A 21,792-nucleotide genomic window follows, 5' to 3' on the forward strand; every position below is an offset into this window, starting at 1 on the left:
ATATCTTTTTCTGCTGCCCTGCCCCTGAGGGTTCTGCCGTGTCCCAGTCACTGAGACCTGGAGAGCCTCTGGGACCCTGGGAGCAGAGGGCTTGGGAGAGGCGCACTTGCAGTCTGAGCACAGTATGTGGAGGTTGCTATGCCCATCCCTCCTCCACGGCAAACATGTGGGCACTGAAAGTCAACTTTGCAGAAACCCACCTTCGGGGGGCCCGAGGCCTGAGGATGACAATTCCAGGCTGGCTTAGCTTCAAAATAGGTATTATTTTCCCTCCGTTTGCCACATTGTCTACTTGCTTGGGACAACAGTCAGCAGCACAGGGTCGGCAGCTAACGTATCTGGACAATCATTGCTAAGGGAATGGGTTGAAATTGTTATTAGCAGGGCCGAACCTGAGGACACATGCCTTCCACATGTTTCTAAAAATGGCCTTGATGATGAAGACATCTCCTTGGTTTTGAACTATTTTCACAACTCTAGGTAAAACCCCAAGCCCCAGCGAGACTTTCTTGGTATACATTAGTTATCCTTAATTAAATAAATGGTCTCCGAATAGAAGCAGATACACAAAAACTTTTATTAAGTGGAAGTTAGACTTACTTCATGGTAATTAACCAGTTACAAGTGCATTTAAATTCATGTGTGTGGACACTGTAGAAGTCAAAATGGTCTTTTGAAAGTCCAGTGTTCTGGCTCTGTTTGTGCCAGTGCAACCCCAGGTAGAACCATCCACAAAGTAAGTACAGGTCAACGATGATATCAGACTAGATTGGCAACACCATATTCATTGTTACAAGCATTACAGAACAGAAAAGTCCAAGGACCAGAAGACGATTACTAAAGTGATTCTGACTATAAGCCTTTTCTTCTACTTAAATGCTTCCAGAGGACCAGTGTAGCAAATCCTTAACTCTGGGGGGACAGAGCCACTTCTGCATTTTACACTTAAACGGGCCACAGAAACTGTAAACATTTGGTGGTCTCTTGATGCCCATTTCAAGTAGATGCCAGCTGTCCCCTTGGGAAAGTGCAGTTTAACTGGTATGAACATTTAACATTGTACATCTTCGATCTGAAAATTTCCTTCTGTTTCAATTAGCACCAGTTTATTTAAAAATATTTTTCCTGGTGTTAAATATTTAGGAAACATTTTTTTTTAAACGAACACACAAAGTCTAAAACAATGGAAAGCAAAAGAAATTCAAAAAATTGTTTTAGAGAACAGCATTTAGAAAAACAACATCATTTAAACATTCAACAAATCTATGTACAATGTGCCAGAAGCTGGCAAGGAGCATGGCTGCGGAACAGTCAGGTAAAAGGTTTATCAACCTGAACCTCCACAGGCTGTATTTACAGTCAGATAGGTATTCAGAAATGTGTATCAGAACATCTGGATTTGGCTAAAAATCATATAAAAAGTCACAATTCCCCTCCCCCAATAACTTCTAATTAGGTAGCAAACAATCCAGTATAACCTTAAGTACCAGGTTTAGAAATGTGTGTTTTTTTTTCCCCCGTATTTTACAAACGGTTGAGAAACTTTCTCAGTGGACACTGAAGAGAACCAGAATGACACAGAAATGGAGTTCTTTATTTCCACATTGTCAGATGAAGGAAAAGATATTTTTTCGTGCTGAGTAATGTAGTAAAGCACTGATTAAAGAGCGAGGACAAATTATTAGGGGAAAAGATTTCATGAAAATGTGAAATCAACAAGAGGGCTGAAGAAATTTGTGGATATTCTATATACACTTCCCAAAATATAAGGAATTTTGAAAAAAGATCAATGATTTGCTTTGCTGGACAATATTTTCATATTTTGTTCTTTGAAACTATAACTGATACCCCTTGAAGAATGTTTTTTTCTGGGATTGAGAATTAAACCCAACAGATAAAACCTATACTAACTTTATCCAATGAAATATTCATTCACTTCATGCAGTTTTGTTTGCTTGTTAATCCAGCGTTACTAGAACATCCACCTTTAAAGAACTGGGCACATTTTCTAACAGCCAACATTTCCCATTTATGCTTAAGAAGTAACAAACCATTTCCCATTTATTCATCTTAATGATGGAATTTTTTAGAGCCTGATGTTTCAGAGTAAAGTTTCAATCTTTAAAAACATCAAGTAGGAGAATATAGATGGGCTTTCCGTATCCCCATAAGGATATGTATCCAAGTTTATTTTGAATAATTTGCAGTTGTGGTAGGTAGCTATGAAAAAAATTTACTTGGATTCGATACAAAATACATGCTACTCTTTGAAAATGCATAGTTTATAATTTTATACATTCATTCACTAACATTAAAGACTTTTGTTAAGCAAGTACTTACCTCTGAATGGTGGTAAGATTATAGTTCAAAAGATCTCTAAACATTGGACAGCACTGCCACCTAGCTTTTGAGTTAGCACTCAGTGCATGTGAATGCCTGTCATTTTCACACGAGTGTCACACAGGAAGGACTGCTGTCTTCTCTTCATTCTTTCTCCTTTACTTGTTTAGCAGGCACTAAAAAGCAATGTTTTCTACTGATTGCATTTCCACTAAATACCCCGTTTTAAATATTTAATAATTTCATTTAAATATTTTAGATTTGGTGTAGAAAACAATTCAGATGGCTTAATTTTTAAAAGTTTCCTTAAACATTGTCATGGACTAAGGGCAACAGAGGTTTTGTGATTACTGTTGTTCTCTCTCTCCAGTCTTCTCATTTGAAAAAATGACCGTAGGCCACTCGCAGTTGCATCTGATGATAGTCATGAACCCTTTGGGACCTAGCGATTTTTTCTTATCCTGAGTTCTTCTTCTAAGTAAGTATATAGGATTTTGATACACAAAACACTTTGGAAACTATTCTAGTGTCTGGTTATTCCAGAAAGCCTATGTTTAAATGGCTGATCACTGTCCAACCATTAATTACAAAAATAGGAATTTTAGGGGGTGTTGTAGGAAAATATTGATTCAGGGATTTTTTTTTTTTTTTAAAACATGTATGATCCCCACTCCTGGGTTAGTTTACACCCAGGACATTTTCAGTTATCAAAGTCATGGGACTAGTATGTTTTGGAGATTTTTTAGTTCTTCCCTAAAAAGCTAAGTATTTTCTAAAGCTTTCTACCAATGACCAAGGAGGTTCCCCGAACAGTCGGGAGACTGTGAAAGGAGGGGCTTTGCTATCATCACAGGTGTTGGTCACATCACAGCCACTGATTTCCAATAAGCAGAGTATGGAAAAAAGACTTAGAAAGTAAAATAAGGGTTTGTAATCTGCAAAGTTCTGCATTGCTCCTCAACCTTTTTTGGGAGAGTATGGGTAGTTTATCATTAAACTCCGCTGTAGATCCCTGAGGGGTATATTCACACTCTGGCAGCCGCTCTTCCTCTTTCCTCTTGGTCCCAGGCGTCTGTGCCCAAAACATAGGAAGGGGGCTCCAGTGGGGTGAGGGACAAGTGCTTAACAACACGAGTGGGCTGGAGTCCTTTTCTTTCCATAAATACGAAATTACAACAATTATACGCTGCAGGCGCCACTTCCTTTTCACATACTAAAGGCCAATTCTGCTTTCATGCTCTCTAATTGTGGGCAGAAGTCAGAGCCTGGAGTAATTAAACATGGAGCCTTCTTGCTCTGTCCTCACTGTCCCCTCCTAAGGTGGAACTCAGCTCACATTCCTGGTTCTGATCACTCTATTAGCCTCGCACGTGGAAAGGACCGGTAGGGTTGGTGACTTGCACGGCGGGCTTTGAGGCACAGTGAAAGGATTAGCTATCTGCCTTGTCATTCTTTACAGTGAGTCTGAACAAATCTTTTGTGATGAGCGTGGCTGGCTGGCTGCTGACTAAGCCGCTCTCCTCATGATCATCTATAACCGTTCAGACAGATGGAATATTTCCCCCGAAGGAAGGGGATAGCCACACTGACTGAGCCTTACATCCCAGTCACAGTAATATTTATCCCCTTGCACCTTAATTTAAGAGAGAGAAAGCAGTAGCACAGAAACAAGAATGTCCCATCAGGGGCTTTGGAATTGAAAAAATGGTAACAACAGCCTGGCCTCTAGCTCAGGGAGAAGAGGGCAAAGGGGAGGGTAATCTTTCAATGGCAAATTCACTGGGGCTTGCCAAGATGGGGGAAAGCAAGACTGATAGCTAGAATGGGGACTGTTCTCTGTTAAAGCTCAATTTCTTCTCTAGAGTGCTGGTTTTCCTCTTAAGTCAAGGATGCAGAGAGAATTCAGAAGAAATAGATGAGCACCTTTGTTTTTTTGTTTGTTTAAAGGAGATTTCCTTCTTTAATGGTAGTCTCACCCCAGGTGCAGCAGTGAAATCTTGGCTCACTGCAACATCTGCCTCCAGGTTCAAGGGATTCTCCTGCCTCAGCCTCTCAAGTAGCTGGAATTACAGGTGTGCACCACCACGCCCAACTAATTTTTGTATTTTTAGTAAAGACAGGGTTTCACTCTTTCTTCTTTTGTTTTCACTCTTTCTTCCTCTGTTGGCCAGGCTGGTTTCGAACTACTGACCTCAAGCGATCCATCTGCCTTGGCCTCCCAAAGTGCTGGGATTATAGGCGTGAACCACTGCATCTGGCCAACTCTGGTTAATTTTCTGAATTAAAAATTTAGGGAAATGGACCTAGCAAGATAATGTAATAGTTAATTAGACTTGAGAATTAATTTTTAGTATTTTCATGATATAAATAAATCAAGGGGATTTTCTCTTTAGAAGTTGGTAGTTATTAACTACGTGGTGGTGCCTAACATGAAAGAACATTTTTAAAAAACAACGACTACAGTTCAATCACCATCTCCACCTTCTTTCAAAATCTATGGTTACCTGCTTTTGGAACCATAGCTTTCTTCTTCTTTCTTCATGTGTCTTTCTACATCCTGTTATTGTCATGGCAACGGCACTAACTATGATTCTTTTCCATCAGAAGAGGAAAGGACTAAACTGTTTCCTTCTCCAACACTGTATTACTTCAGAAACATAATAATAAATATTATTCATCAAAAACCCTGTTCATGATGTAGGAGTCTGGCCAAAAAGTGTTTTTTTGAGGCTCCTTCTAGCTCCACAACCCAACTGCCTGTGAATGACTTTACTCAAAACTCAAGATGTTACACCTAGTAAATTAATAGGAGAAAGGTAAGATGAAATCCATTCATATATTGGACTGCCTTTTAATCATTCACAATGAAAGAAATCTCAGGCATTGCCAATGTCATTTAAATTGCATTCATATTTAAACATGAATTAACCATATTACCAGGCGTTTCCAACTCTGGGTTTGCAGTATGTTTTGATTTGATCATTACAGATTATAAATTTGATCTGGTTTTAAAATTTCTGGCATTGACTTAAGTTTATATACATAGCAAATGTTGTATGCTAGCAGCAAAATAAATTTTCCCCAAGGAGTCAAAACTTTTACTCAGAACATACATTTAGCTAATAAGCTCCTATAATTAACTACCAAATTGGCTGAAATTTAGGGATTAGGGATCCGCTACAGTAAACGGATTCATCTGGGGATAAATCAGTTTGCACTTGGCAACATGACTGAGTAACGGGTGGGCTCTTTATGTCTATGCTGAAAGGCCTGGACTGAAAAGATGGTTTGAGAACATGGTGGGTCCCTGGGTTTTCTTACGTCCCTAGTCAGTCTGGAAGACTAATGTTTGAGCCAGGCCTTTAATGAGCCCCTTCCCTCTTCCTTGCAAGCAATAGTGAGGCTGACTCGGGTTCAAGACTACTCTGGGTTGGCCTTGGAGGTGGGTAATGTTGATTTTAAATATTCCTATTCTACACTGGGTTCTTACAAAGATCAAATGAAATAGTGTGTGTTAAAGAGACGTACCTTATTACATACATGAAAGGGTCAGTGATTATCCCAATACCATCAGGACTCTGATGTAAGATACAGTTTAAAATAACTTCGTCCATCTAAATGAAGGAAGCAACTTCTAATTTTTTTCATGACATATTTATTCTCATTTTGCTTTCCTCTCAAAGATGCTAGGGTTTTGTATGTGGAAAAACCTCCTTTTGAGGTTAGTGGACACTCCGAAATAACCTAAATGCCTACCAGTTCTGAAGCAAGGCTTCTGCTGTATCAGAGGTGAAGCAGTGGTAATTTTACATGGGAACGAAGACTCGTGATGATGCCGGATGGAGAGGGAAGGAGTGTAGGGAGGCTGGCCAAGGGCTTTGGCACCAGGAGGCAATGTGTGCTCGCTTCAAGCTTCAGAGGCTCCTGGCAGCCTTCTCGGAAGGCACGAGGCTGCTCTTTGCCAGCCCCTCATCACAGTGGCCACGGTAGAAAACAGTAAGAAAATTAGGATAACAGTGATTCAATGCTTTGCAGGGCACAGCCTGGGCATGCCAAAAGGAAGCAGAGTGAGAGAGCTGGATAACTCAGTGTATCTATATTCAAGTCTGCCATGAGAATGATATCTGGGGAGAAATCATCTTTTACCCTCTTTTATTTTAGTTGCCCAGATAGTGCCCACATGCGAGTTTGTGGGGCTGATGGATGAACCTGACCTGACAGCTGTGGAATGTGAAATCCACTTTTCCCAATAGTTGAAACTGGGGGCCGCAGGCTGCACCTGCCTGTGTACAGCTTCTCTTTGGTCTGCACAGTGTTGGCCAAGAGTTTGAGTTAGTTGTCAACACGTATGTGTCAGGTAATATCATATTTCCACGTCAGAAGATCTAGCAGCCCTGGGCCTGATTTCTGCATGGTTCTGATTGTCTAGAGCTGAGTGTGGGCGCCCCTTCAAAGAGGGCATGTGTTCTGCAGTTCAACCTGGTCTCCACCATTCTTGTGTTCCTCTTTGCCTTACCCACATCAATCATTTACAGAACTTGCCTGGTCCTTCTGAGGCAATGACATTTGCAACCTCTCCTATATAGAATTAGGAATCTTTTGGAAATGAGACTCATTTGGTTCAAAACTGTACAGCAATAAAAACTTCTTGGGGACCTTAATGCTAACAATGGAGACATCCAAGGAGTAAAAACAGAGATTTGCAGGACGCCTCATCTCAAAGACCAGGGGCCAAGGCTGTACGTGGCTTTCCCTAACTCTGCACATTTCTAGTCCTCAAGTGTGCAGATTCTAAAGCCTGTTTGAAACCAAGGTCTGAGTGACCTTCTGACCACCTCATAAGAGCTGCCCAAAGGGTGTATGGCTGTTCTATCTCAGCTTTGCTTTTGATGTTATCTGCATACTTGGCTAATTAGGCTAGCTTTTGGATTACTAAAATCTTAGAAAAGATGCTTTCTTGTTTTAACAGTGAGTGGGCTTGAAAAAACTGCACAGCATTATGAAATGGTTTTGGCAAAGCTCTGAATTATTTGTACAGTTTTAATAAACTCTTCACAACTTCCCTCTGTTTCCTGGTTCTTGGGAACACAGTCACTTTCTGATCACAACCTCATGTGCCTGCTAGTTCTTCACAGTGAAAAATCAAGCACTTGTTCTTTTGTTTTGTTTTGTTTTTTATTTTCCCTTTTTTCTTTTTTCCCTCCACTATATCTTGGAAGCACTTGTTCTTATATAGAAATTACAGTTATATAGTTAGTGCTCAGGACAAAATTATTTTAAACAAACACTACTGATCACCTAAGAATTCTATCTTTGGGCCTATCTATCTATGATTTTAGAAATTTCCACCAAATGATACTTGCTAGTTAAATGCAAGTATCTGTGATTCTGGTAGGTCAAGTGGTAAACTTGTCTTTGTGACATAGAATTTATCATCATTTTACACTAAAAAATTTATAAGAATATGTCTCCCATGGCCTATAAGCATACCTGTTAACATTTTTTAGATTTAAAATATATAAAATGACTCTTCAGGCATCTTCTTCCATACTTTGAAAATACACACTAGTAATGATAAAAGGAGTAGCTGTTGCTATCTTGATTCTCTTATAATACCCATTCCATCTGATCTGTATTTCTACTCTTGCTGCAGAGGGTTAATTAAAAAGATATGCATCAAAACATTTGCTTAAAAGAGACATAGCCCTTCGTTTGGTGAGCAGGAATTACTTATAATATTAACACTTCCTGTCTGGTAAAATACTGTATTTTAAAAAATAAGCTACAATGTATAAAACCAAGGTCATTTCTCGCAAAATGTCTGTGTTCTTTGTGATTACAAAACACTGCATCTTGTAAAATATTTCCAGTTAACTTGAGAAGTAGAGTACTGACACTTATTACCAAAGTGTCATGTCTCTTAGAACTGTAGAAGCCTAATCAGTATATTTCTTGTTTTATTTGGAAAATTAAGTTATAATTGTTTTTGTATTTAAAGATTACGTTTTGCCACAACATATTACCATTGTGATTCTCAGACCCACAACAAAAGTTATAAAACATGAGATTGTCTTCAAAAAAAGGAACTATTTACAAAACAGACCAGAAGTAAAATTCCCATTTTGGTTCCTGGTCCTATGATAGATATACCTTTTAAAGCATGTATATCATTGGATATGGGCTGTTTCAAAGTCAGTCATAATAAGCAAACCAGTTGGTCTTAAATGCATTTTATACTTTCTTGCTCTATTGGTGTACATTACTCAGTGATACAACTGGTACCTAAAAAAAGTGCTAATCTCATTTTATTTACTGACTTCAGGTTTGGCTAGTTACAATGCAAAAAAGACACATGAAACAGTTCCAATATGGAGGAATCCCCACAGGTACGAGGAACAGGGACAGTCCGTGCCGCTGGTAGGGCTACTTTCTTAGAGAAATGAAATTTCCAGTTGACCCGTGTGCCCAGGGCATTCTCCAAAATGATTCACATTCTCATTCATATTCATGAATCCTCTGTTTCCACTCATTTGTATGCACAAATTCTTCCCCAAGTTCACACAGGTCAGTGCTACAGAAGATGTGGTCGATAGCAATTCTACAGAGTCATGAGAAAAAGCAGCACCTTGTCCACAAGAGTCCATGGAAGTTTGTTCGCTAACATGCTATTAAAGCAAAATGTACACTGTTCACGGCTTGCTTTCACCTATGGAATTCTGCTGATAGCTAATAAACAGTCATCCATTGGGTAATGATAAAAAGGACCAGCAAGGCTTTGTATTCACAATTACATTCAGAAAAAGCCTTACATGAGTCTAAGAATACCACCTCCCCCGCCCCCCTCCCCCACCCCCAGGCATTGCACCTGTGTTTCAAATGTTAGCCTTAGGCTACAGGTCAGCTCCAAACCGTTTTCCCAGGGCACTCCCCTACGCCGCACAAATGTCAGTACTGCCCAGTTCACGTAAATTTGTCTTGAAATGATACCATGTTCATTTGAAAAAAAAAAAATGTTCTGACTATAAAAGACTTTAGTGATAACAAAATTCTTCCTAGTTTTAGGAGTCTCCAGACCTGTTTTTGCATGCCCTTTATTTTTCCCTGAGGAAATGAATATTATTTACAGTATTTTGCTACTATTCTCAAGGTATTCTCTGTGATATGTACAATTCTGGCCACTTTTCTCTGAACCTTTGCAAGTGAATGCTGCAATCTGGAGTCTGATGAAGGGGGAACATGGATTCAGCAGTGCCAACTAATTCAGAACCCAGGGCTGCTTTCAAAAGTGTGGCTTAGTGTGACACCAGAAACAGCAGACTTAAAACTCGAGTGCTCTTGAGATTTAATGGAGGACATTTCCGTTTCAAAAATCTTTTGCAACATATACACATGTGACTATCTCTTTGAAAAGTTTTTAGAAAGGTCAAGAATTGTGTCATTCTCTATTGAAAATTTTCATCTGCAATATGGTTATGTTCGGGCAGGAACTGTCTAATAAAAGGGCACCTTGTTGGTGCCTGGAGCCGCTGACAGGCACTTTGCAGCTAAGTGCACACATTCTTGGTCAGAAATCCACAGGTTTTTTCCTGACACTGGCTTTTGCCAACCAAGGGAGAAAACTTTTCAGCTAGTGTGGTGGAGAGAAGTCCGTATCTGCTAGAGATGGCCCGCTCGGGCTGGGCACAGCAGCCCTGCACTCTTGGCCGGAGGTACTTCCCTTCAGGTCATTCTCTCCTTGCTTCAGGCAGCTGCTCCCAGAGGAGAAAATGGCAGCTCCCTGGGAGGTACTTAGGGATGGTGACCACTAGCTGATCAGCACCAAGAAGACGAGCAAGAGCCAGGTGTCCAGAGACCTCTTGTACCTCCCCCCGACTCCCTTGCTACCTGTGTGTTTTCTCCAGGTTGTCACACTGCCTCCCACCAATGCAGCACACATCTGCTGGGAAGGCCCAAGGCTTAACACCACTGCCTGCTGGCCACTCTGCTTTGTTGCTCTCTGGAGAATGTCCTGTCAGTCACTATGAAATGACTTCTTTGGAGAGAGATGAAAAACCTGTTCTGAAGGCTGGGGTGTCAAAGGAGAAAAAAAATCAAAAGGCTACATCATGCCTTACTTAGAAATATTTTGGGACCAGAATCCATTGTTTTGCATGCCTTTTGCACAGATAGGCCTCTGAGCTCCCTGCGGTGGCCAGGGCTCCAGTTCCACCGCCAGCCTGCTCCCCTCCTCCTCCTTCCCCCCCCCCCCCCCCCCCCGCCCCCAGCCAAACGAACACACACAGAGAACTTGGTTCCACAGAGATGGCATCAAATGAATGTCTGGCTAATTTGGCACTTCATTTAGTTCCAAAATATACCAAAATAATGCTAGATTAAAAAAAAACCCTAACTTGCACGATCAGTGGTGTATATTGGAATTCATAGCTTTCTGGGTGGCCTATAAGGAGTATAATCCCTTTTCTTCAAGACCAGCCACCTGTGGCTTGGTGGTCTACTAGTTATTCCATGCCTTGGTCCAGGGAATATGTGTCTGTGTCCAGGAAGGTACTGAGGGTCTATCTGCACCTGAAGCCAGAAAAGAAAAGTACACAGAGCACTGGGCTAGCAGGCAGAAAGCAGCCCCAACTTGGGTAGGAGGTACAGAACCGTGTGAAAAATGCTTTAGAAAGGAGAAGAGATCCCAGGGAAGCTACATTCAGCTCTATAGTTCTGCTTATACCTGTGCACTGGCTGAACACCAGGTAAGGACTGAGCTTGGCTCAGCTAAGCTGGAGCTCAGCACTACTCATGGGGCATATATCTGGGGGTGGAAGCCACGGGGCTTTGCTCCAGGACTGCTCCATAGCAAAGATCTCTCCCTCCTTGTGTTTCAAAGTTCTGGGATGAAGGATGGATTTTATACTTCATGACTTGAATCTTTTTCTGTTAGTAACAGTCCAACAATCAAGGGCCAGGGAGCTTTGCTGAAGAGAAAAACCTCTGGTCCAGGACTGTACCCTGTCATTTAAACACATGGTGAACTTGCTTAAACAGGTGACCAGCTCTGGCCGCCCAAGGCCATTGGGCAATCTGCCCACAGCTCAGGGCTTCCTGGACCAGGCCAGAGCATCATCTCGCATCAGTGGTGCTGCATAGGGGGTGACAGGACACCAGGAGGAGAAAGGGCATGCTAGAGTAGAAGAAACAAACACATTTCTGCATTTAAAAAAATGCCGTTTCTTGGCTGACCTTGTAAGTCTAAAACATACAGTATTGCTGGTGCCGTGACTAGTACTGATTGGTAATCAAGATGCAAAATTAGATGAAGCTCTTTTTCTCTTCTCTTAAAATAAATGTTTTTAAAGAAAAAAATAAATGAAGAAAAAAACCAGGATCTCTTCCAAGGAGTAATTTTAAAAAATTTATATGAGAGTTTAAAAAATAAAAGTCCCATAATATGTGAATGCACAGATGGTGGATGTTGTGCTGTGGAACCTCCTTATACTTTCTTTTGCTTGTATATAAAAAGAATATCTGTCATTACTAGATGTCTTCTTTCTACGCTTAAAAAAGTGTATGTACAATCTCTAGACATATATTAAACTTTCCTCTGTGCAATTTCATTTAACATTCCTATGGCTGATCCCATGTCCCCTGTCCCTATACAGTGCCTCCTATAAGGTGCTCTTCCTACTATGCATAGGTATAGGAGAAATAACTCTTTAGCAGGGCAACTGAGAGTCGGGTAGATAGATAGAGAATGAGCTTATTTATAGGGCTTGACGACTCCCCTCTCCCCACACCACTATCCCCCAAACAAACAAGCAAGTAAGTTACAAAGCCCAATAAATGGAACACAGTGCAAGCCCTGGCCCTACTAAATTGAGAAATTCCTATACCTACAAGCATTTTCCTTTTGGTGTTCTGTATGTTCCCTTTTGAGCAAATTCTTAAATGAATAGCTCCAATATTTTTATAAGAAAAACTTAAAGTTTGGACTTTCCATTTACTCACATAATGTTTATATTGTTAATTAACTCATCTCCCAGACATGCTAAAGCATAAAACCTATAAAAGTGCACTCAGAATGGAAGTGGTTTGTTGATCTAACATGACTTTCTCAACAGGTGGGGCCATGTGGGCTGTGCTCTGTCGCCTAAAGCAAACCTGCTGGGACAGTTTGGAATTCTCTACCTCTTCTGAAATCAGTCAGTGGTGGAGTCTGGAGAGAAGGAAAATGACCCATTAACCTGGCTACAATCTTGACAGACAAGCAGTAACAAATAGCTCCGAGTTGCCATTTGTGTCACATCCCTGAAAGAAGCATCGAGGCTTACCCAGATGGCTACAGGTGCCAGTTCTTGACTGAGTTGTGGCAGGTAGAGAGTAGAGTTAGCTGTGCTGCCTTTAGGGGAAGAGCTTCTTATGGATCCAAGGAAGACTCCTAGATGTTTCCCAACAGTGACAGCTGGACTTCCTGAACTCAGCTTGGGGCTGAAGTCTGCTGGTGATTTCCGTGGACAATCCCTTCTCGAGTTTATGCCATCTGGGGCCCTACAAGCTAATAGCTCTACCATGGTTCAGTTTGGGGTCATTCTTAAAAGAAAAACAAATAAAAAGCCGTAGAAAAGATGCCCAGAGTGCTGCGCTTTCTTGCAACACATCCTGACACATACTGCTCCAAGAAGTCAAATGGAAAATAGGGAAAAGATTATTCACAACAAAAGTAAGTATTGGTCTTTGTACAAACGCTACTGAATAACCTGTAGCTTGTTTTTAAGTGTCAAAAAAATCTTGGAAATGGCATAATTCAGAAAGCTTATCAAAATATGCCTCCTTTCTAGGTAAAATGGGCTTTGTTGGTTCAATTGCGACAGAAGTCCACAGTTTTAAGTCTAGACATACAGCAAAAAAAAGTTGACTTTTCTTTTGAAGGAAAAAAAAAATAGTTATAGCTGCTCCAGGCTGGGTTCTCAGTAAGAGCAACTTTCTTTTGTCATGGGTGGTGACTTAAACAATTTTTCTGTGTTTTTGCTGTTATTCCTCCAAGGTTCCTGAAAGGGCTTTTCCCAGCTTCAACTGTGTTTTACTCAGTAGGAAAAGCTCTTTCCAACACCTGCAGTGGCAGCCCAGGGCAGGAGCGGCTCAGGGCCCCGAGCCCCTCTGCCTGGGAGTCTTTCAGTCGAGGAACCTCTGGCAGGCCTTCTTCCAGCGGCAGGCGGTACACCACATGTCTCGGTTCTCCATCCCGTACACCTTCCGACACTTTTTGCCCTCTCCCCTGGGCTTCCTGTAAGACAGATGAGGAAGGTTAGTTTAGTGGGAGGAATTCAATGGGCATTCTATGGAGAGCTCAAAAATCTCTTGAAAGAGTGAGGGAGAGAAAAAAAAAAAAAAAGGCTGGCCATGGTGGCTCACACCTGTAATCCCAGCACTTTGGGAGGCCGAGGTGGGCGGATCACCAGAGGTCAGGAGTTTGAGACCAGCCTGTCAACATGGTGAAACTCTGTCTCTACTAACAACACACAAAAATTAGCCAGGCATGATGGCATGCACCTGTAATCCCAGCTACTCAGGAGGATGAGGCAGGAGAATCACTTGAACTCGGGAGGCAGAGGTTGCAGTGAGCCAAGATCGCGCCACTGCACTCCAGCCTGGGAGACAGAGCGACTTCTCTCTAGGTTCAGACTCTAATATGTGCTGGTTGTTTTTACAGCCACTACACCCAACTGTTAAAATTTGCTACCATATCCCTTAAGCTTCTATGTGTCTACTTGTGGACATGTCCATTTGGGCATCTTCATAAAACTGAATTAAATAAGTAAACACAAGAAATGCCAGTAGAGAGCAACATTGCTCTTTCAAGTTTTTAAGTAGGTACTTTCAAATGCTCCCTCCATTCTCAATTTCTAGTACAGCAGTCCCTGCTAAGGGTGGGGAATATGTTCCAAGACCTCCAGTGGATGCCTGAAACTGCAAATAGTACAAACCCTATATATATATTATGCATGACTTTTTCTTTCTTTACAGTTTCATGGATTGAAGATGCATTCTTACTGTCGATCTTTGCAACCTCAGTATAAAATTTTTTTTCTTTCTTTGTTAAGTTGAAAACTTTCACCTTTTCACTTAAAGGAAGCACTTCATGGCTTGTCTTTAGCATATCTGAATTCCAGCCTCACCACTCTTGCACTTTGGGTCCATTATTAAGTAAAAGAAAGGTTACTTGAACACAAGTACAGTTTGTAACAGTCAATCTAATGGGCGAGTAGTGTAGACAGTGTGGATACACTGAACAAAGGGATAACATTCATCCCAGGCAGGACGGAGCTGGATGGCATGAAATTTCATCACACTACTCAGAATGGTGTGCAATTTAAAACTTATGAATCATTTATTTCTGGAATTCTCCATTTAACATTTTTGGACCACAATTGACTTTGGGTAACTGAAACCACAGAAAGTAAAACTGTGGATAAAAGGGGACTATTGTATTTTGGTTAAGGAACTTCTGGGGAGATCATTCTTGATCTGCATTAAAAATTGTATCTTATTTGGGAGGCTGAGGCGGGCGGATCACGAGGTCAGGAGATCGAGACCATGGTGAAACCCCGTCTCTACTAAAAAAAATACAAAAAATTAGCCGGGTGTGGTGGCGGGCGCCTGTAGTCCCAGCTACTCGGAGAGGCTGAGGCAGGAGAATGGCGTGAACCCAGGAGGCAGAGCTTGCAGTGAGCCGAGATTGCGTCACTGCACTCCAGCCTGGGTAACAGAGCGAGACTCCGTCTCAAAAAAATAAAAAACTGTATCTTATAGTTCATTAAATATAGAGATTAATACAACATGGCTCTAAATAGACCCAATAATCACCATTACCTATTCTGTAAAAAAAAAAAGAAAAAAACAAAAAACCAAAATCTTACTGTAAATCATTACCCCCTAAAACAACAAATCTTCATTAATAGGTAATGGATGGGAAAAACCATGGGAAAAAAAGAAAGGGCATTTTGTCAATTGTGGAGAAATTTTATAGAAGATCATTTCTCAGGGTTCTCTCTGCTGTTCTGTTTTTCAGTTAATTCTCTTGTGGTGAGGTGTGTGGAGTTTTTTAAGCTGTCATACCTTAAGCTGACTGTGCCTCTGGGTGGGGAGGACAGGACCGTGTGCGCGTGCTGTCTCTGCTCTCCTGTGCCCACCGGATGATGATGTGTGGGTGACACCTGGTGAATACATGGAAAACAAAGTTGATGGGGCAGGTTCTCCACCCATGCAGTTAGTTAACCTTTGCTATGTGGACACTGGTCCTTGACCATTAGAAGCAGAGATGAGGCCGGGCACGGTAGTTCACACCTGTAATCTCAGAACTTTGGGAGGCCAAGGCAGGCGGATCACTTGTGGTCAGGAGTTCAATCAGCCTGGCCAACACGGCGAAACTCCGTCTCTACCAAAAAGTACAAAAATTAGCCAAGTGTGGGGATGTGTGCCTGTAATCCCAGCTACTTGGGAGGCTGAGGCAGGAGAATTGCTTGAACCCTGGGGCAGAGGTTGCAGTGAGCTGAGATCGTGCCACTGCACTCCAGCCTGGGTGACAGAGTGAGATCCTGTCTCAAAAAAAAAGGAAGCAGAGATGAAATACTTTCCTCACAGAGACCACACATTAAAATGGAGGAGGGCTGCTCATGGCAGAATTAAAATGCATTACCAAACAGAGAAGACCCACCAACAGCCAATATCTCAAACATTTTTTTACTTCGTATCTATGCATTTCAACTGGCTCATAATACCATATTTTCACTTGAATAATATTTTAAATCTTAAAGTACATTCCTGTCTATTTCTTTTGATCCTCATGAACCCTGTCAAGTAGGGCAAGGCTCATGATTCCCTTTTTAGAAGATGAAACATACCTAGAGAGGTTAAGCGATTTATTTAAGATAACGCAGCTAGTAAGCGACAATGACACAATGCAGGTCTAGGCCTTCCGTTGGCTCTAGTGGATCAATCACTGCCACTAAATACATGGGTTCTTGTAAAAAACACCCCATCAGCAGACTCTCAGGTCCAAACAGGAAGGAATAAAGGCAAGAGGCAGAGAGCCTGAGCAAATCAAGAACGTATGCCACCCACCGAACACTTAATGAGCGCTCACTACGTGCAGGTACACTCACAGCAGCTTTAGTCTTCACAACGACCCCATGCAGTATTACTATTGTTTCCATTTTATAGATTAGGAGACCAAGGCAGATGGAGGTTAAGTAACTTGCCAAAGGTCATGGCATGTGTCATGGTAGACCCAGGGCTGTGCTGCAGCTCTCCCTGGCACCAGGACGTGTGTTTAACCCTGTTGCTTTTCTGTCCCTCAGTCATACAGGAGGGTCCCTACGGTCCTCAGTCCCTCCTGCATTACTCACTTCAGTCCTTTGCATTACCTGTCTCCTAACACTAAATAATCTTCCCAGCTTCTGGAATTCTTAAAAGCTGCAACAAATTAATTTTTTTTAACAAAGGAAAAATAATGTTTCAACTAATTAATCAGTATTGCCATATGTAGGAGGACAGACATTTAATAAATATAAAAACCTAGGAGCCAACGTGGTCACAGGAATAGCATTGTCACTTAAAAGTCATGGGAGCATTCCCCAAACATCCTCAGAGAATTGCTTTTCTCTAGTACAGGTACTAGTACTTTCTCTTCTCTTTCAGCGTAAAGGAATGCACATGATACAGTTCGGATGTATGTCTCTGCCCAAATTTCATGTTGAAAAGTAATCACCAGTGCTGGAGGTGGGGACTGGTGGGAGGTGTGTGGATTATGGGGATGGATCCCTCATGAATGGCTTGGACCATTCTCTTGGTGATATGTGATCTCTCACTCTTGAGTTTACATAAGACTGTGGTTGTTTTATGCCCATTCCTGCTTTCATACATGACGTGCCTGCTCCTGCTTCACCTTCTACCATGAGTAAAAGCTCCCTGAGGCCTCCCCAGAAGCGGATGCCACTGTGCTTCCTGTACAGCCTGTAGAGCCAATTAAACCTCTTTTCTTTATAACTTACCCTGTCTCAGGTATTTCTTTATAGCAATGCAAGTATGGCCTAATAGAGATCATCAGTGTTATTTTCCCAGACATTAATTTTAATGCTATGGCTTGAATGTTTGTCCCCTCCAAAACTTATGTTGAAACTTACTTGCCATTGTAATAGTATTAAGAGGTGGGGCCCTTAAGAGGTGATTAGGCTATGAGGGCTCCACTCCCATGGGTGGCATTAGTGTTCTACAAGGGCCAGTTTGGCCCCCCTCACCCTCTCACCTTCTGCCATGTGATGATGCAGCATAAAGGCCCTCACAGAGGCTAGCATGTTGATGTTGGACTTCCCCGCCTCCAGGTTGTTAGTCAGTAAATTTCTGTTCATTATAAATTACCCAGTCTAAGGTGTTCTGTTATAGGAGCACAAAACTTAGACATTTAAAAAATTATACAGGTAGGGCCAGGAGTGGTAGCTTACGCCTGTAATCCTAGCACTTTGGGAGGCCAAGGTGAATGGATCACTTGAGTCCAGGAGTTTGAGCCCAGTCTGGGCAACATGGTGAAACCCCATCTCTATTAAAAATACACAAATTAGCCAGATTGGTGATGTGCACCTATAGTCCCAGCTACTCGGCTGAGGTGGGAGGATCACCTGAGTGTGGAGAGTTCAAGGCAGCAGTGAGTCGAGATTGTGCCGTTGCACTCTAGCCTGGGCAACAGAGTGAGACACATCTCAAAAAAAAAAAAAAGTTATACAGGTAAGTAAAAATCTAACATTTGGAACCATTGTTGCCATGAGTTTGAATTATTCTATACCACTGGTCTTCATGCTAAAGTTGGGTGGAGCAAGGGCCAGCAGAGGTAATATTCAGAGTTTTTAAAAATAAAAGCTTTGGAGTTCAGTGCATTCATTTCATGTGTATAGATATGCAGCTTCCTCCAAGAGCAGAATCCTCCTCACCCCATCTCATAATGGCTTTGGTTTTGTACAGGATGAATAACAGCAAACTAGAGGGAGTGAATACCTGAGACATCTACAGTCACTGTAGATGATCTCTGATATGCTTACATGAATTGTTTTAAATTATCAGGAAAATAAACATAAAAATTTAACAATTCTTGCAGAACTTCTAGAATCCCAAGAACACCGCACTTCATTTAGTCAGAGAACTGGAAAAGTTTGGTTGACATGATAGTAACACTACTTCCATCAGCCAGGGATAATGTGGAAGTTTCTAGATCATGCAAAGTTGCCATAGTCCTTTTGCATGAAGTGATATGAGATTATTGGATACTCTTCATTCAACAGATATTTATTAAGTACTTGCTATGTACCAGGCATTGTTACAGATTCTGAGGATATAGCTGTGAACAAAACAAATTCTCTGCCCTCGTGGAGCTTACGTTCTAGTGAGAAGACAGACAATAAATACAAAATCACACAAGATCATTTTAGTGATAAGTAGCTGACAGAAATAAAATAGGGTAATAGGCTAAAGTGTAATAGAAGGAGAGGACATTTATTTATTTTGAGTGGTAAGAGAAGGCCTCCCACGGAGGTTACCTTTCACCTACAAGGCATTGCAGAAAAGGGGGTGGGCACTTTGTGGGAGGTGGAGGGTGGGAGAAGAGGAGACGGAAGTATCAAGCTATGCCTCTGATCTGCAATAAGGGATCTGAATGTTATTCTAATCGCAATAAGTAAGCCATTGGAGAGTTTTTAAAGCAAGACATCTGATTAATGCCTTAAACAGATCACTTTGGCACTTTGGAGAATGGACAGTAGACAGCCTGGAAAGGAGCCCTGGAATTAAGAGGCTTTTGCAGTATTCCAGGCAAAGACATACTGGTGGTTTAGACTAGGTATGGCGGCAGTGGTGGGGAGGGGCTGGATTCCTGTTGTTTAGAGGCACAGCCTAGGACTTGTGAGTTAGGATGGGGCACAAAGAAAATTGCATCTTTAGATCAATCAAGGATGAATTGAGGAGTCAAGGATGAATCTCAGGTTCTGGCCCAAGTGGCTGGAGGCACAGTGGTGCCACTTTCTGAGATGAGAAAGTTACAGAAGCAGCAGGGTGGGGGACGCATGAGGAACAGGGTTTTGAAAATTCCAGGAACAGGGTTTGAGGGATATGAATTGTCTTCAGCTGTTTTGTGCTGCTATAACAGAGTACCTGAGACTGGATGATTTATAATGAGCAGAAATTTATTTTTTACAGTTCTGGAGGCTGGAAAGTCCAAGGTTAAGGGGCCTGCATGTGACAACAGCCTTCTCGCTGTGTCATCCCAGGGCAAAGGGTGGAAGGGTAACAGTTCACTTAAGAGAGGGCTGAACTTGTTTTTATAACAAACCCACTCTCCTGATAATGACACTAATCCATTCATGAGAGTAGAGTCCTTTAGACCCCATCACCTCTTAAGGGTTCCACCTCTCAACACTGCTGCACTGGGGATTAAATTTCCAACACATGAACTTTGGGGGACACTTGCAAACCACAACATGGACCTCCTACAGGAATGACCCCTCGCCAAAGTCCTTCTTCCTGCTAATGGCTCTCTTAACTCTGGAGTTCAGTACATGCATTTCTACAGGGTACAACATAGCAAAAGACAGAGGACCCACTTCAAACTTCTATATGTGGCTTAGTTCAGTGGGAAGCTCAATATGACATGTGAGTTTTTCTTGAGACTTTTAATGGCAAGACAGTCATGTTTCAGCTTCTTATTTTAGTTGAGGATGAGAGTGGAGAAACCAAGGAAGTAACTGGGGCAGTCAACTACCATTTATTCAGTGTTTGCAAATGTGAAAGACAGGCAAGTAGGTTATCTATTAGCTCTTTTAATTCTCACAGCAAACTTGCAAGATAAATAATCTATATCTACATCTTACAGATAGAGAAATTTAGGCTTTGAGCAGGGAAGTGGCCTGCAGAACATCCCAGAGGTAAAACTAGCAGCAGAAGTAATTTGCTGAGAGCCTGCTATATAAGCTAAGTGTCTTCCATATGTTGTCTATTTTAATCTTCACAACAACCCTATCATAACCATAATTTCCATTTTATAGATGAGAAAATGGAGAAGTTAAGTGCACTGTCCAGGCCACGCAGTAAATGGACTCAGAGTTTGAACACCGTTGTCTGACTTGAACACAGCTGGCCTTGGAACTCACTTCTGAATGATGTCAAAGCCCTGCTTTTTGCACTCTTCCATCCTGCCGTATCATTGATGGAAATAATGTGTGCCCTAAAATAAAGCCCTATAAAGCAAATACTCTCTCTCTTAGTGGTCTCCGCATTTCAATTTGTTTTTGTTTCTTAACCATTTCTAATTTCTATTTTGTGGCATGTTTTATAAAGCATATAATGGACTTGGACAGTATAATATGATAATATTTCTAACTAAATAAAATTATTGGGCTATATGTACATAGTTTGTTGGTTAGGTGTGACCGCAGAAGAGTCTAAAGAATTTTAAATTAGATGGCCAAATAGGAACAGCTCCAGTCTACAGCTCCCAGCGTGAGTGACACAGAAAATGGGTGATTTCTGCATTTCCATCTGAGGTACCGGGTTCATCTCACTGGGAAGTGTCCGACAGTGGGTGCAGGACAGTGGGTGCAGCACACCGAGCGTGAGCCCAAGCAGGATGAGGCATCACCTCACCCGGGAAGCACAAGCGGTCAGGAAATTCCCTTTCCTAGTCAAAGAAAGGGGTGACAGACGGCACCTGGAAAATCGGGTCACTCCCACCCTAATACTGCGCTTTTCCAATGGTCTTGGCAAACGGCACACCAGGAGATTATATTCCGCACCTGGCTCGGAGGGTCCTACGCCCACGGAGCCTCACTCATTGCTACCACAGCAGTCTGAGATCAAACTGCAAGGCGGCAGCAAGGCTAGGGGAGGGGTGCCCGCCATTGCCGAGGCTTGAGTAGGTAAACAAAGCGGCCAGGAAGCTCGAACAGGGTGGAGCCCACCACAGCTCAAGGAGGCCTGCCTGCCTCTGTAGACTCCACCTCTGGGGGCAGGGCACAGACAAACAAAAAGACAGCAGTAACCTCTGCAGACTTAAATGTCCCGGACTGACAGCTTTGAAGAGAGCAGTGGTTCTCCCAGCACGCAGCTGGAGATCTGAGAATGGACAGACTGCATCCTCAAGTGGGTCCGTGACCCCTGAGTAGCCTAACTGGGAGGCACCCCCCAGTAGGGGCAGACTGACACCTCACATGGCCGGGTACTCCTCTGAGACAAAACTTCCAGAGGAACAATCAGGCAGCAACATTTTCCGTTCACCAATATCTGCTGTTCTGTAACCTCCGCTGCTGATACCCAGGCAAACAGCGTCTGGAGTGGACTTCCAGCAAACTCCAACAGACTTGTAGCTGAGGGTCCTGACTGTTAGAAGGAAAACTAACAAACAGAAAGGACATCCACACCAAAACCCCA

The 21,792-nt window shown here is 42.1% G+C and overlaps 1 protein-coding gene across 2 annotated transcripts in view; it reads right to left on the reverse strand.

The window, feature by feature from the left end:
* Nucleotides 1–7,622: 7,622 nt before the first annotated feature.
* ZNF704 (zinc finger protein 704) overlaps nt 7,623–21,792 on the reverse strand; it is a 236,700-nt gene continuing 222,530 nt past the window's right edge. The window contains exons 8-9 of one of the 2 annotated variants that reach the window (XM_032759913.2): nt 15,442–15,539; nt 7,623–13,609 (exon numbers count right to left, since the gene is read on the reverse strand). In XM_032759913.2, the coding sequence (XP_032615804.1) occupies nt 13,498–13,609; nt 15,442–15,539 (210 nt within the window). In that variant the 3' untranslated portion in view covers nt 7,623–13,497. The remainder of the gene's footprint in view (nt 13,610–15,441; nt 15,540–21,792) is intronic. The other variant, XM_058443764.1, reaches the window with a different exon arrangement.

This window comes from Hylobates moloch, unplaced genomic scaffold (assembly GCF_009828535.3).
Source record: "Hylobates moloch isolate HMO894 unplaced genomic scaffold, HMol_V3 SCAFFOLD_9, whole genome shotgun sequence".
Classification (NCBI taxonomy): Eukaryota; Metazoa; Chordata; class Mammalia; order Primates; family Hylobatidae; genus Hylobates; species Hylobates moloch.